Source organism: Lepidothrix coronata, unplaced genomic scaffold (genome assembly GCF_001604755.1).
Source record: "Lepidothrix coronata isolate B3197 unplaced genomic scaffold, Lepidothrix_coronata-1.0 Scaffold49, whole genome shotgun sequence".
NCBI classification, from domain to species: domain Eukaryota; kingdom Metazoa; phylum Chordata; class Aves; order Passeriformes; family Pipridae; genus Lepidothrix; species Lepidothrix coronata.
The window spans coordinates 3,000,607-3,015,243 of NW_016690229.1; the positions used below are offsets into that span (position 1 = coordinate 3,000,607).

Sequence of the window (14,637 nt, forward strand, 5' to 3'; positions counted from 1 at the left end):
GGGCCCGGGCGGGGCGGAGCGGCCGGGCCGGGCAGGAAGATGGCGAACGTGCAGCTGCAGTTCCAGGCCAGCGCGGGCGAGGCGGACCCGCAGAGCCGCCCACTGCTCGTGCTGGGGCAGCTGCACAACCTGCACCGCCTGCCCTGGGCGCAGCTGCGGGGGAAGCTGCAGCCGCGGGTCACCGAGGAGGTGAGGCCGCGCCGCGGGGGCCGCGTCCCCTCAGAGCCCTCAGAGCCCCGGCACCGCCCGCGGGCCCCGCGCCGCGTGTCCGCCCGGCCCCGGCGGCCGCGTGGGGCGGCGGCGGATCCCGGCCCGCGGCTGCTGCGGTGCCCACATTCCTGGGGACCCGGCCTGGAGCCCCGGGAATCCTCGGCGGGTCCGGCCCGAGCCTGTTGCTGCGCCCGGGGCAGCCGGTCCCGCATCCCCTGTGCCCACCGCGGCGGGGGAAGGCGCGTTGCCCCCTGCGAGGGGACACAGTTGGCGTTAAGAGCCCCCTCCCTCCTCAGCCACTGCGGATCTGTTTGTTGAGGTGGTGGTGATGGCTTGTGGTGAAATGATGAACGTTTGGCATTGCGGCTTTTAGGTCGCAGGGTTTTTTTTATTTTGCAGGGCTCTCCCCAGTCTCTTATGACAATATTTACCTTTATTGGGTTAGTTTGGTTTTAATTAAATTGCTGTGTGAAACAGTAGTTCAGGGCTGGTAAATCAGTCCTTCTATTTATCAGTAGGAAAACTGTCTCAACTTGAATCTCTGAAGCAGCCTTTGCACTAAATAGTGTGGTTTTAAATTGTGGTTCATATGGCTTGGAGCAGATGCTTGTAATGGAAAGTACGTTTGTATTTTCTGGTTAATAAACAGGTTTGTCAAATTTCCTGTTTCTTTTCACTTCAGAGGGTGTTGCACTTAAAAGTGCACGCACAGCTTCTTTGTTTCCAGCACCTGAAATCCTTGTCAATAAAAGAGTGCCTATAGTGGGAACGAGATGGAGAGAAAAGTCTGACACCGTTCCTTGTCTTTAAATTCTTCTTTTCCCCCCCCAGATATGGCAGTCTGCTCTGAGCACCCTGAACCCAAACCCCACGGACAGCTGCCCTCTCTACCTGAACTACGCCACGGTGGCCGCGCTGCCGTCCAGGGTGAGCCGGCACAACAGCCCGTCTGCGGCGCAGTTCATCACCCGCCTGGTCAGAAACTGCCTGCCGGGAGGTGTCAACAGATGCATCGTTGTAAGTGGCTTTTAAAATGTCCCTGGTGAAATGTCTGGTTGAGTGTTTTCTCGATGTTCCCCGGATTTCAGCTGTCTCCAAGGAGACTGGAGGTGGACGCGTTTTGCCGATGTAATTACACTGACACAAGTGGTTTTGCACTGACACGTAAGCAAGACCTGACTGCAGTAGCCTGGGCACGCTCAAGCAGTTGGAGTGAATTAAGGTTGGATATGTATGGGACATCTTCAACTAGGAATGCCCATGCGAAGGGAACCATTGGTGGCTTTTTCCAAACTGGAATTTATGATGTTAGCACAATGCTTTGGGAGACTGATGTAGGGTGCATGCAGGATGCAATGGGTGTATCACATAACTCGTGAAAGGTGCCTTGTTTGTGTTATTCAGTGAGTTTTAAAAGTTCTGATGCAAACTAATGCTCCAGTGTGAGTCCTTTGCAGGACAAGCTCTTAGACTGCTTTGGCCATCTTCTGTATGAGCCTGATGCATTGATTTGTTTCTATGGCTTCTCCAGATTATATCAGATCTGTAGGTTGTCAAAGAAGACTCATGCAATCCGTGCCAGTAAAAAAATTTAATTATACTCTTCACTTGAAAAACTTATTTGCAAGAGTAATTACTCTACTTAATTTTTACCCTTGGTGTTAATTTGAAAATGTTTAGCTAAAACTGCTTTCCATTGGTAATTTCTGTAATGAACTTCAGAAAAATATTCTCCCTGTTAAAAAGCTTTTGGGTTAATATTAGCCACATTCTCATAAAATTTGTCTTTGTTTCATTTGTTTTGAGCACATATTGGTGGTTCCCATGCCTTTTTTTTTGTCTCGATCTGTTAGCTAACCTGTGTTAATTGCAGTAGTGTAATTAAAACAGTCCAGCTCCCTTATAAGGATGTACTAATTCCCACACAGTCCAACAGTGTAATTCATTTCCATATGGGAATGAACCAGTTCAGTGTGGGTCTGTTCATCCATGCAAAACATGACGAATGAGCACGTCTTGACTCAGAGATCGGTTATTTCCCACCCACCTCCGTTTTTTCCCTCTTCACCAATAATACCCCAGGTAACAGATCCTTTTAAATGCCATGTCCCACATCCCCTGGTGTTGTCTGACATGTTTCCCTGCTGGCTGGTGTTTCAGATGGTCTGTGAGAGGTCTGAAGTCTTCGCTTCTGCCTGTGCCTTGGCCAGGGCTTTCCCGCTGTTCACACACCGCTCCAGCGCGTCCAGACGCACGGAGAAGAAAACTGTCACAGTGGAGTTCTTCCTGGTTGGACAGAACAACGGACCAATAGAAGTGGCCACACTTAAAGTAAGATTTTTGTGGGTTTTTCTGTCATTTTTTCCCATTATTCCCTGAAATGTTTTTTTCCTTCCGTTTGTTGCGTGCACAAATACATCTGCCTCAAGCTGCATGTGGAACGGGTGTTGTATCTAAAATCATAAATTATCCTAGGTCAAAGTTCCTTGAAATGGATCCATTCACAGCACCTGTGAGGACAAATATTGAACTATTACTTGTAGCAATATTGAAATATTAGTGCAGCAAAGGCTGAAGATATTATTTGGAGTTTAGATTTCAGAGGTGGAAAACACCAAACAAATAGCCCAAGGAAGTATGTATATCATAGATGCAAATAGCGTATTTTTAGCCTTTAATATTACATTGCCTTCCATGGCTGGGCTTCTCACTTTTTTTGTTCCTCTTCAAGATCCATAAACTTAAAAGCTATTCCAAGGTTTGCTGTTAAGCTGTTAAGGAGTTCCCTGTTCAGTGCTCCAGGTTCTGTGCTTCAGTACAGATGGATGCTGCCTTAGCTGATCAGTGAGGTTGTACAAATCCTGTAAAAGTTTAAGCAGTGGATTTGACAAAGGATATGGTGTTGCTGCATCTGAAATTCACAGAATTGCAGCTTTAGGGTACTTTTTTTTTCAGTATCTTTTCCTCTGTACTTGATCCTCACTCTGTGAACTGATTTGGCCCCAGCAAATGATGCCAGACCATTTTTCAGGAAAGTGGCAGAGACAGGCACGCTATGGGTACAACTGTTGATCACACGATTTTTTCATGCCCCGAATCAGAAAAAGCAGTTCACTGGTGTCAAAAATAGTTCCTTCAGATAGGTAGATTCCAAACCACTTGGGTTATTTTTAACTTGAAGCTGCAGTTATTTCTACCTCCTGTTCTTCCCCTTGATCTCAATGCCAAAACTACGACTGGCTTCCTCCAAACTGAGTTTGCACCCCCTAAATTCAGCCAGCACCAGGGAGCTAATGTAGAACACGGAAGAGGCATGTAGTAAGATGTTTTTATCTAAACCTCTCCCTTGACACTTGTATTTTACACCTATTGCATTGTCCAGGAGATTTTATGGTGAGGACTAGCAGGGATTGTCATAGTTTTACAAGGCACTTATTAAAGACTGCCATTATCCAGGTTCTCTGGAGTACCCTGGAAACACAAACACAGGCACAGCTCATTTCTGTAAGTCCTGCTGTTCCCCTGGGGCTTGGCCTTTGGGTCAGATCACCTCCATTTACCTGCATGGCCTTAAGGGGGAGTCACTCCAGACCAAGCTTGGCTCCAGAGGAGGTCCTTATCCCTTTAGGGAAAGTGAAGCAATCAAAAGTAATTGTAGGGAATCGGGCACCATTCCAAAGCAAGCCAAGGTTTATGAGTCTGCTGAGATACAAAATGTGTGGAGTCCTTAGGCTGGTCTGGCCAAGCCAAACTTCAGGTACCTCAGCACAAGTGACTGTTCAACACCTCAGATTCCTGTGAAACCCATCTTGACTTGCCCATCTGCTGTGTGTGGTCTTCAGTGTAGTGTGGCTCCTGCAGAGCTTGCACAGAGTTTCCTTCCCCCTGGTCTTACAGCTCCAAGTTGTTGATTCATGGGGGTTAAAAGTTGAAGCTTAGTGTCTTGTGTCCCCATTGTCCTTTTTTTGCCAGAAGGAACCTTCTTGAAGGAAACAGCTTTGGCATGCTCACCACTGATCATTTTGATTCTGCCCACTCTTGCCCAGATAAGTTTTTACTCAGTCCAGGTGAAGGTCAGACCATTTTGCCACAGGGATGAGGAAACAGATACAGACATATTTAACACAAATATAAAATATGGGCCTGCCATATTGAGTGTGTTGCTTTAGTAATCTCTATTACCCTCAGCCACTCTGCCTGCCATGTACAAACTCTGCAGTTTCCCATGTTGTAGATTACACAATCTCTGCAGGCTTCCAACCTGAGCAGCCCATAAGCTCATTGTGACTTCCTGAATTAGCTTCCTCTTATCTCTCTTTCCTCCACCTCACATTGCCTTCCTGGTATTCCTCTGATAGTGGAGAAGTCTACTAATTTTGCGATATCAGTTCACTGGGGGAAGGAACACAGTACTGGGCTTAGAAATTAGAGCACATGGAAAAGTTTGACTCATACAAGAAGTAATGGTTAGCTTGGTTAACATTATTTAATACTCTGCAGTGCCTTTGGTGCTTGCAGTTAAGCATTAATGTGCTCCAGAGGAACCACACATCTGGTGTTGGCTGCACAGGGCTAAATGCAAAGCTGTGCCAAAACCCAGCCAAGCCAAGGCCCCTTCTCAGGTGTCCTCCCTTCTTTCTGTAGTGCCTGGCAAGTGCTACAGAGGGAGTCAGGCTGGCTGCTCGGATCGTGGACACCCCGTGCAATGAGATGAACACAGATAACTTCCTGGAGGTGGGTAATGCACCTGATGAGTAAGAGTTACTAATTGTAAGTCTAGACTACAGTAATCTAAACCTACTGTAGCTGTCTCCTAGCAAAACCTGTATGTCAGCAGTGGGAAGCACATCAAACCAGAGATGCTGAGGCTGTTTCTTTGGCCTTTAACATTTTGTAGAACTTTGCAAAGTTGGAAGGAGGCAGAGTGTACAGCTTGGACAGTACACTGGGAGGCAGAAGACAGAAGTTCTTGGTTTGGTTATACACTGGCTTCTTGTCTTAAGCCTGATGGTGATACGAGTTTCTGAAATTATGGCACAGTTGACATATTTCCAAATGAGCTTTATCATAAGGATCCGTAAAGCTGTTGAGAATGAAATTATTCCTGTCCTATTGCATCATGATCCAACAGAGTGAACAGTTGGCCTTTACCTCTGAAGATTTCTTTTACTGGCAGAGCTTAAAGGTCAAATTTGTATTTCATGCCATAGTAAGGCAAGGATGTCTCAGTGGAATTAGGCCATTGGAAAACCTACACCACTCCCAAAATTGTGAATGTTTGTATGTGTATGCATGCAAAAATCACACAAACCCTTTAATTGGGTACCCATACTTGTGGAAAAGCACAAATGTGTCCTGATGACTGACTGACAATGTCCTTTCTCTTTCAATGATTAAGGAAATCAAAAAAGTTGGCAAGGATCTCGGGATTACTCCTACCATTATCCGAGATGAGGAGCTGAAAGAGAGAGGCTTTGGAGGTATATCTTGTTGAATATTCCACTTTTTTCCTAGCATTTAATTGGAGTGTTTTGTCATCTCCATTTTAATATTTTATTTGCGCATTTTTTAAACAGTTTTATCGCCCATAATATTCCAGGATGTTTTACAGAAAATAGCCACAGGTGCTCCCCACAGTCTTTCTTCCCCACCAATGGTTTAATTCTCTGTTTTCCAGGTATCTATGGAGTTGGCAAGGCAGCTCTGCATCCTCCAGCCCTGGCAGTTCTCAGTCACACTCCTGATGGTGCAACACAGACCATTGCTTGGGTGGGCAAAGGTATTGTGTATGACACTGGAGGACTCAGCATTAAGGGAAAGGTACAGAAACACTTGTTCTGCTGCTGCCTTTACTTACAGTGTTGTTTTCTGATGAAAATAATTCAGTTAATGTCTGTAAGAAACCAAAAGACATTTCTCTGAGTAAAGGCTTGATCTACTGTCATGAATATGGACACAAACTATTAGGGGTGAAGACCAAATGGGATTCAAGGAACACTTTACAGAGCAATTAAATAGCAACCTGATATTTTGCCCTTTAAACGTTGCCCACTGCTAGGAGAAAGCTAGAAACAAAGATGTTTAATTTCTGATTTCAGAGATTAAACCAAAACCCACTGGAGTTAGCCTCGATGTGAAACTTGTAAACAACCCTTTTAATTTTACTTTTCTAACAAATTAGCAGCAGAGGTTTAGTATTTTTCAGTTCTAAGGCCAGATCCACCAATAAATAGATGCACATGTTCACATGTTCCTTGTTTCTGCTGCAGCTGAGCACTGTCAAAAACAGAGTCACAGAAGCATCAGAAACACTAGTTCTAGCAGGCATTACTGTGAAATTCTCTTTTAAAGAGAAAAAAATATTCTGTGGTTCTGTTTAAACAGACTACTATGCCTGGAATGAAACGAGACTGTGGTGGAGCAGCTGCTATTTTGGGTGCCTTCAAAGCCACTGTAAAGCAAGTAAGTAAAATGTGTTAATTGATATCATGTATCCCAGCATTGCCAAGGAGCAGTCTGGCTTTTGGATGTATTCCCAGATATGGAGGCCGGTCTAATCCTGAAGGTCTGACCTGACACTGCTGTGAGTGAGCTGGAGCCACCCTGCTCTCTGCTATTTCAGGAAAATATTTCACATCTTTACTGGGATCTTGAGAATTGTGAGAAATTCCTTGAGTGCTGATTTTTTTTTTTTTCCAAGAGTCTCTCTTGAATTTCAGAGTTGGTTCTGTGGACTGAGTGGTTTCTAGTTCCTTGAATCAGATCTTTACTTGAGTTATCCAGTGCTGATTTTGTTTAAGCTGTGGGATTTGGGGCAGCTGTCGTCACCTTAGCAAAGAAGGGGATGAGCAACTCTGGGATATGAAGTCTTTCCATGTTCCAAATCCTGTGCCAGGTCTAATATTAACCTGCTGGGGAAATGGCAGCTCTAGTCTCACCAGGAGCTGCTTGTTGGTTTGCTTCTGTGGTCAGAAAGTAGTGGGGGAGCTGAGAAGAAGCCAGGTATTGAAATATGAAGAATTTAAAAAATGCATATTGCACTTTAACAATATGAACTGGGGAAAAGTGGCTGCTGCCAATAAAACTCTGCCCTCTCCACAAATCCAATGACTGAGTCTTGCTGACAGAGCAGCTCTTGCCTCCAAGGAGTATCCAAAGTTCAAAGAATATTTACTGCTGCAGATTAATGCATAGATCTGATGGAAGCTTCGTCCAGGGGCTGATCAGTGCCAAATTCCCATTTCCCAATAGTTTAGCTCTGTGCCTTGGCCCTGGCAGTGTGTTTGATGTGGAAAGATTGTAAACTTCACAGTTATCTGCAGAGAATTAAAATTGAAACCAGATGTGTGAGCTGCATCTTAGGCAGAACGACTACCTTGCCATAATTAAGTCCTTCAGAAAGTTAAATTACAGGTTTGCAAGGGACATAAGCTGGAACTTACACAGGGCTTTGGGAGAGTCTGGGAAAGCCATGGATGTTGTTCTTTCAGTGATTCAGTCCTTGTTTCCAGAGCAGTTTTGTGTGTGATTATCTGCACTGAGACAAGTCCATTAACAATCACAGCAGATGTGAATGCAGGTGATCTGTCATGTCATATACAATTCCTGTAACAGTGAATAAACTGGCACTGATAGGTTTGGGCCAACTGAGCCTGGAGAATCTGTGCCTTTATGTGTAAAAACAAAAGAATTAGCTCAGTGCTTAATTTTACAACTTCATGTAAGAAGACCTGTTAATGTCATCCCTGCAGAAAACATGTTCAGATAGGCAGTGGGAAGTATTTGTTCTTGTTACTGTTTCAAAACTGGGTTTTTTAAATGATTTTAAGGATAAAAGCTGGAAGAGGTTTAAATGAGCTATGCTTTGTCACAGAGACTGAATTGGGAAATGGGTGTTGGATAGAAAGCTCAGTGGGAAGAGGGGCAGAGGTTATTATCTATCCTCAGAAAATACCTGCCTGCATGCTGCTCAACAGTTTCACAATGTGGTTTTAAAAGGCTTTGGATAGCAAAATTCAGCAAGTGATTTTTTTTTTCCTAGAAACATGCATTTCATCTATTGTGAGCTTTCTAACACAATGGAGAAGAGAAAAACACTCAAATTTTTGAATTCTTTCTTGATCCTGCATGTTAACACAGTGAATCCTGCTTTTGGAGAGCTACAGGCAGAACGAGATTCAGGAAAGGGCAACTGATACTGGAAGCAGATTTTCATGTCTCTCTAGGAGGAGGAAAATTCAGTGCAGTCCAGTGAGATACTGTGAACAGAGTGGGGGGTTGCAGCACAGACCATTTTGGAAGAGCAGAGGGTCATGGATGGAAGGTTGTCTCACCAGCAATGCTGTTTGCCCATTTAACTGGATGAGAAACTGCAAAGTTACCTTCTGGCTTCCAGATGCTGCCCATTATTTTGAAAGGTTTTGATTGATGCATTTGCCCTTTAGACTTCAGAACATGAGCTGACTCAGGAAGCCCAGATTTCTTCAGCCAGGGACTTCTATCAAGAGATTAACAGTAAAACTGTCCCTGGTTTCCCTCAGGATCTAATGTTATTAGGACTAACTATCCCAGTTGAGGAGGAACTGTGTTTTTGTTTGTTAAAGTCTGCTGTCTCCCTGTCTGCTCCAAGATCCCTCTACACAATACAACTACTACATAAATAACAAAATCATCATAGATTTTAAAATATCGTCCATAATTGATTTTAAACCAAAGCAAACCAGTATGAGATGTACCAGAAGGCTGTAGGCTAAGGGGGAAAAAAACAGGTTGAAGATGCTGTGTGCCTCCCAGCAGGAATGATACATGAAAAAAAACCCGACAAACACCCACTTCACCCTCCAAGAAACACAGATTTCCCATGAAATTAGTGGCATTATTGTCAAGAAGTCATAATCCCTCATTGATTTCAGTCCAAATAAATTAGCTTGATGTGACTCAAAGGCCATTTCTCTCCCGTGGTTTTTACAGGGTTTTAAAGACAATCTTCATGCTGTTTTTTGTCTGGCCGAGAACGCAGTCGGACCACGGGCAACGAGACCTGATGACATTCATGTTCTTTACTCTGGAAAGTAAGATTGTGTTTGTCCTTTTCCCAGAAACTGAGAGCAAACATGATTTTTGGTTCTGTTTACCTGAGAGCCATGTAAATGGTGAACCTGCCCCTAATCAGCTTCCCTAAATATTGATGATAGTGTTTCAGACAGCCATAGCAGTGAGTTTTAAGTGTGCTTAGAGTTTTCTGTTGAGTGTGTAAATACATAGCAAAGTACATATGTATCATGAGCTGATTCCTTAGGTCACTCAAATTTAGGTGTTTTTTTTTAGTACAGCCAGTGTTCTGTATCTATCTCTAGTCCATGTTGTCTCAGTCACAGAGGTTACCATTGATCAGAATCTCTTTTAAGCAGAGTATGTGACCTCTGTGGCAGTAATTTGTAGAATCCCAGCTCAACATGCTGAGCATCACACAGGCCCAACAAGTAGACCCTACCATGAGGACAGTGCTGTCATATCCCTTTTCCATGTGTGCTCTGGATGCTTGGAGCTGGGGAATAAGCAGCTGTACAGACTGTCAGGGTCAAATAAGAAAGCACATTGTGTTTGACTCTGCTCTCCTCCAGTGTTCTAGTCCAGGCAGGTGAGTCTTAACTCCCAGCCTGAAGCACTCTTGTCTTAAATGCCCTCTCTCTTGCTCCTAGAACTGTGGAAATCAATAACACTGATGCAGAAGGCAGACTGATACTGGCTGATGGAGTAGCTTATGCATGCAAAGATCTTGGAGCTGACATCATCCTGGACATGGCCACTCTTACTGGAGCTCAGGTACTGACCCGGAATGGCTGGTGGGCAGGGAGCAGTTATTCTTGTGGTGTAATTTTCTAGAGAATGAACTGGTGTTCATATCAGGAGGAGAAATGGTGGCAAATTTTAGAAGCATGAATGTTGCATATAGTGGTGTAAACATCAATCCTTTGAATTGAATCCTTTCCCATCGTTGTCCTACTGGAAAAGTGGTTTATTGGTGGCTCCTGGGTTTTGTGTGTTTGGAGGGAAGCAACCTTTCCAATGAATCAGGGTGTTACATTCAGACTGTGATGGACACACATTGCTGGGGTATCCTCTTTGTGTGCATTTTAGATTTTTTATTTATAATTTGTTTCTTATTTAATTTTATTTCTAAGGATGAATAATTCCAAAGTGATAGAGTTTGCTTACTCAGTAATTACAAATAAATATGTTTTTGGGAAAGCGATTTGAATAGGACATACAAATGAAGACTTTCACCACAGAATGGATTCTCAGAAAATTTAAAAGATTCAGCAGGAGCTACAATGTCTTTGTAGCATTGATTTATTGTGGAGTACTTCTGAGCCATTTTCTCTTGGTGGTTTTTTTAGATGGAAAGCAGCTCTTGATGTTGAGGGAGAATAGTACTTAACTGCCCAGCACAGTTAAGGTCACTTCTTCCTGATTTTGTCTCTTGTCTCACTAGGGAATTGCTACAGGAAAGTACCATGCTGCTGTCCTTACCAATAATGAAGAGTGGGAAAAGGCTTGTGTTAAAGCTGGCAGGAACTGTGGAGACTTGGTCCATCCTCTGGTATATTGCCCTGAGCTGCACTTCAGTGAATTTACCTCTGCTGTAGCTGATATGAAGAACTCTGTGGCAGTAAGAATGATTTTTTTTTCTTTTAAATTTCTTTATTACCTAAAAATGTGTGTTTTCTGGGCAGTGTGCTGGCCTGCTGGTAGCTGGCTGGAAGCTCTTCCTGGGGGTTCTAATCTTTCAGAAGTGGCCATATTGTTCTGAACTTCAGGGCCTTTTCCCTGGGGCTTTGCAGTTTGTATGTGGCTGCAGTGACATTCAGTGTCAGTTTTAAATGGGGTGGTCAGCTGCAAAGGTGTCTTTGTGCTGCTTGCCTGTTAAACGTGGCCCTAAATGAATCCATTCCTGGATGGAGACTGTTTAGGAAGTTAAGACGGGTTTTCCTCAGATCATGCATAACCAGCAGAGGCTGTAACTGGGAATTGAGGACAGAGACCTCAGGAATTGCTGCAGCTGCTTTTGCTGCATTTGAGAGTTACAATGTGCAGTTAAGTTCCAAAAACACTTCAGGAAGGAGCGTGGGCAGAGCAGGAATTGAACAGGGACTGCTACCAGGGACAGATTCAAAGGATTTACAGCATAGATGGTTTGGTTTAGGGCCTTTGATTAAGCTTTGAACAAGATTTGCATAACTGCCTTTTTTGTAGGCAGAATAAACCATTGCCATTTTCTTTTCTTACAAGACCAACTGTATGTTTACTGTTCCTGCAGGATAGAGACAATACTCCAAGCTCCTGTGCCGGGCTCTTTATTGCTTCCCACATCGGCTTCGACTGGCCTGGGGTCTGGGTCCATATAGACATTGCTGCGCCCGTGCACGCAGTGAGTATGTTCTTGTGGTGGGTAAAGACACCTGCAGGGGCTCTGAGTCGTGTCCATCCAGTTCAGAGGGACAGAAATAGGAGGAGAAGAGTTCTTGGGAAAAGCTGACTCGTCGTCTCTGTTGCGAATTTCTTTGGTTTGGTAGTTTCATCTGTTTGTATTTTTCATTTTGGTTCTAAGAATATTCTAACAGACACTTTAATCAGGAACATCTTTATCATTGTAGGCTTTGACAGCTTGCCTGCTTTCTGTTCATGGCAGTGATCCCAGCCTTCCATTTTCACCCATGTTGTTTTAAGATGATTGACCAGAGTTGATCATCCTGCCTGCTGACCTGCAGCAGAGAAAACATGTTCCCTCTTAGGGGTTTTCCCTCCTCCCTTTGATGGAACTTGTGTATATTCTTTTTTTTCCTAAAAACCAAGCCAATTTACTTCCCATGCCTCCTTTTTTTTTAAACCCAGTTTATTCAGCTTCAGCTCCAAATCCATGCTCAGGCTGGGTGGAAGATTCCCTGCCCTGAACAATGCTGGTGTAAATCCAGGCTCGAGTCAGTGTGAGCTCTGTTCTCATGTGAATCAGCCAATGTGTTGGGTTAATCCAGCCAGGACAGATTCCAGTAGCAGTGAGGATACAGCAGCACAAGGCCTGCCAGGGACCCTGAGTGTTGGCTGTGGCTCTTCACCATCATTCCTCTGACTGAGTGAGGGGGTAAATTAAAACTAAATTCGGTTCATACGATCCAAGGTGTGAACTGTGTGGTTCTGGTTCTGTTCTAGGGTGAACGAGCTACTGGCTATGGCGTGGCTTTGTTGCTGTCCCTGTTTGGAGGGGCATCTGAAGACCCTTTGCTAAACTTGGTGTCTCCTCTTGGGTGCAATGGAGACTCTCCCACTGAAGACATGGAGAGGGATTCCAAGAGACGGCGCCTGGTTTAACGCGCCCCAGCCCCGAGGGTTGGGGGTGTGGGTTACCTCACTTTGCACTGATTCATTCTCAAGCAATGAAAATGTCACACATCAGAAATTGCCATTTTTTTTTTTACTATCATGATAAGATTTATTATTTGTTTCTGATAAGAACAGCCTGATGTATTGTTTTTTTTTTTAAATTATTGGTGCACACAGTTGCTGAACAATATCAGTGGTGCAGAGTCCAGGCTCAACTAACTGTATCAGGAAGAGGGCATGTCCTCCTCTGAGCTCCTCACAAAACCTAACTAAGTGCATTAATGCATGAGAAGCTCTCTCTAGTCTGAAGAAGCAACTGCAGCTATTGCTTACAAAGCCTTCTGAATTACTTATTATATGTGAGGTTTTATCAGACGTCTCTGCAGGCCCCTCTACATCTCAGAACACGGGACAAAGTAAAAAAACTCTGTAGACTTGGCTTATTCAGAGACATTTTAGCTTAGGAAAAGGAGATGTAATGAGAAAAGGCCTATAGTTTTAATAAGGTGCTGTTTCCGCATGTTTAATGTTTTTCTGACCAGTGAAATCAGCAAGAGGGGTTCAGAACATATCTCTGTGTAGTTGTTTCACATACAAATTACAGAATGTATTCACGTTAAATGAGGAAAACAATAGAGGGACTGTGATTGAGTAAAATCGGTTTACAAAGTGGTGGCTTCCTGCCACTTCATAAATTTATTATTATTAAAGAAGCTTACATATCCCATGTGGTGTTTGGTGGTGTTATTTACATTTCTGAGAACACTGAGTGCTCCGAGAGTTCGTGCACTCCGTCATTCCTCCGTCCACATTCCTCTTCCCAGCACTGACATCCCAAACCAGGCCTGAGAGAGGAACAGCTTCCACTGAGCAGCTGGGGGCAGTTCTGGAGAACTGACTGATTCACTGCATTTGTTGGATTCAGCAGCAGCTGGGGATGCACAGTGTGAGTGTCTGTGCAAGCCAGTCACAGTTGCTCACGGGCACTGGTTTGGCTGGGCCACCTCGGGAAGTGACTTGTCCCAGTTTGTGTCACGTCAGCGCTGGGAACGGAGCGACCGAGTCCCTGTCCCGTGGTTCCAGCATCAGCCTTTGGAAACATTCCTTGGCTCCCCACCAGTGTCAATGGGGAAAAATCCCCCCCAGCACACAGCTGGCTGCTTTGCAGGTGAAGTCAAGCTGGGCTGGGATGGATTGTACCTTTCCTTGTGTCACAGGGGATCTCTGGAGAACTGGTGTTGGTTTTACTGGAGTTCCTGCAGTGGGATACACATCTGACCTAGGAATTGGTCTTCCTGATTAAAGACTTCATGGAAAGCTTGATGCAGAAGGGAGAAGAAACACGTTTCATTCTATTCTGGCCCTATTTGATTCTTAGACTTTAGATTCTTTTAAATTCTTTAGATTCTTTTAAAGAATGTAACTTTAAAAACTAAATGAAACAAACCCACCAGAACTTCATTACTTCCTGTGTTTGTTTCTCTCTTGCTGTTCTGGTTCCCTGGTCCACTTGAGCATAGTTTTAAGAGATTTGTATCTAAATGAGTTCTGCCTTTGGTTATTCTGGACACTTGGGATAAAGCATATCCCACCAAAAACTGCTGTGGGAAATGTGTTGATGAAGTTGTTTTCATTACTGAGCACTGAAGTGAATGGCAACATGTTCTAATTTCTGTGCTCTGAAATCAAGTCTTCAATGCCCGTCCTGTAGGAACACTCTTCAAATAAATCAATTCTGATTTTGAGATGTAGTGTTTTGCCAGATTTTTACATAAAAAGTAACTTTGGCTTTGTGGCACGAGGCTAAATTCTAATGTTATTCATGGAATGATAGCAGAGAAGTTCAATTTAGATGGCTGATAATCATATTCTTCCATTTTACTGCGTCTCAAGGCATATAATTCTACTGGATTTAATTTGGAAGGCACTTAATAGAAGCCATTTTTAAAAAGAAATACCTCATAATGAGGAAATCTATTATGAAATACCTGAAAAGCAAATGGGGTAATTTTCTGGGAAATCAAAAACTGAAAACCAGCTTGAGTT

General features: G+C 43.8%; 1 protein-coding gene across 1 annotated transcript; it reads left to right on the forward strand.

Moving 5' to 3' along the window:
• Positions 1-12: 12 nt before the first annotated feature.
• NPEPL1 (aminopeptidase-like 1) lies at positions 13-13,318 on the forward strand. The gene is made up of 12 exons (XM_017815252.1): positions 13-189; positions 1,042-1,227; positions 2,371-2,541; positions 4,855-4,944; positions 5,609-5,690; positions 5,888-6,030; positions 6,595-6,672; positions 9,181-9,281; positions 9,912-10,035; positions 10,706-10,882; positions 11,531-11,641; positions 12,421-13,318. The coding sequence occupies exons 1-12, from the start codon at positions 40-42 to the stop codon at positions 12,577-12,579; spliced, it is 1,572 nt and encodes a 523-aa protein (XP_017670741.1). The 5' UTR covers positions 13-39; the 3' UTR covers positions 12,580-13,318.
• Positions 13,319-14,637: the final 1,319 nt, after the last annotated feature.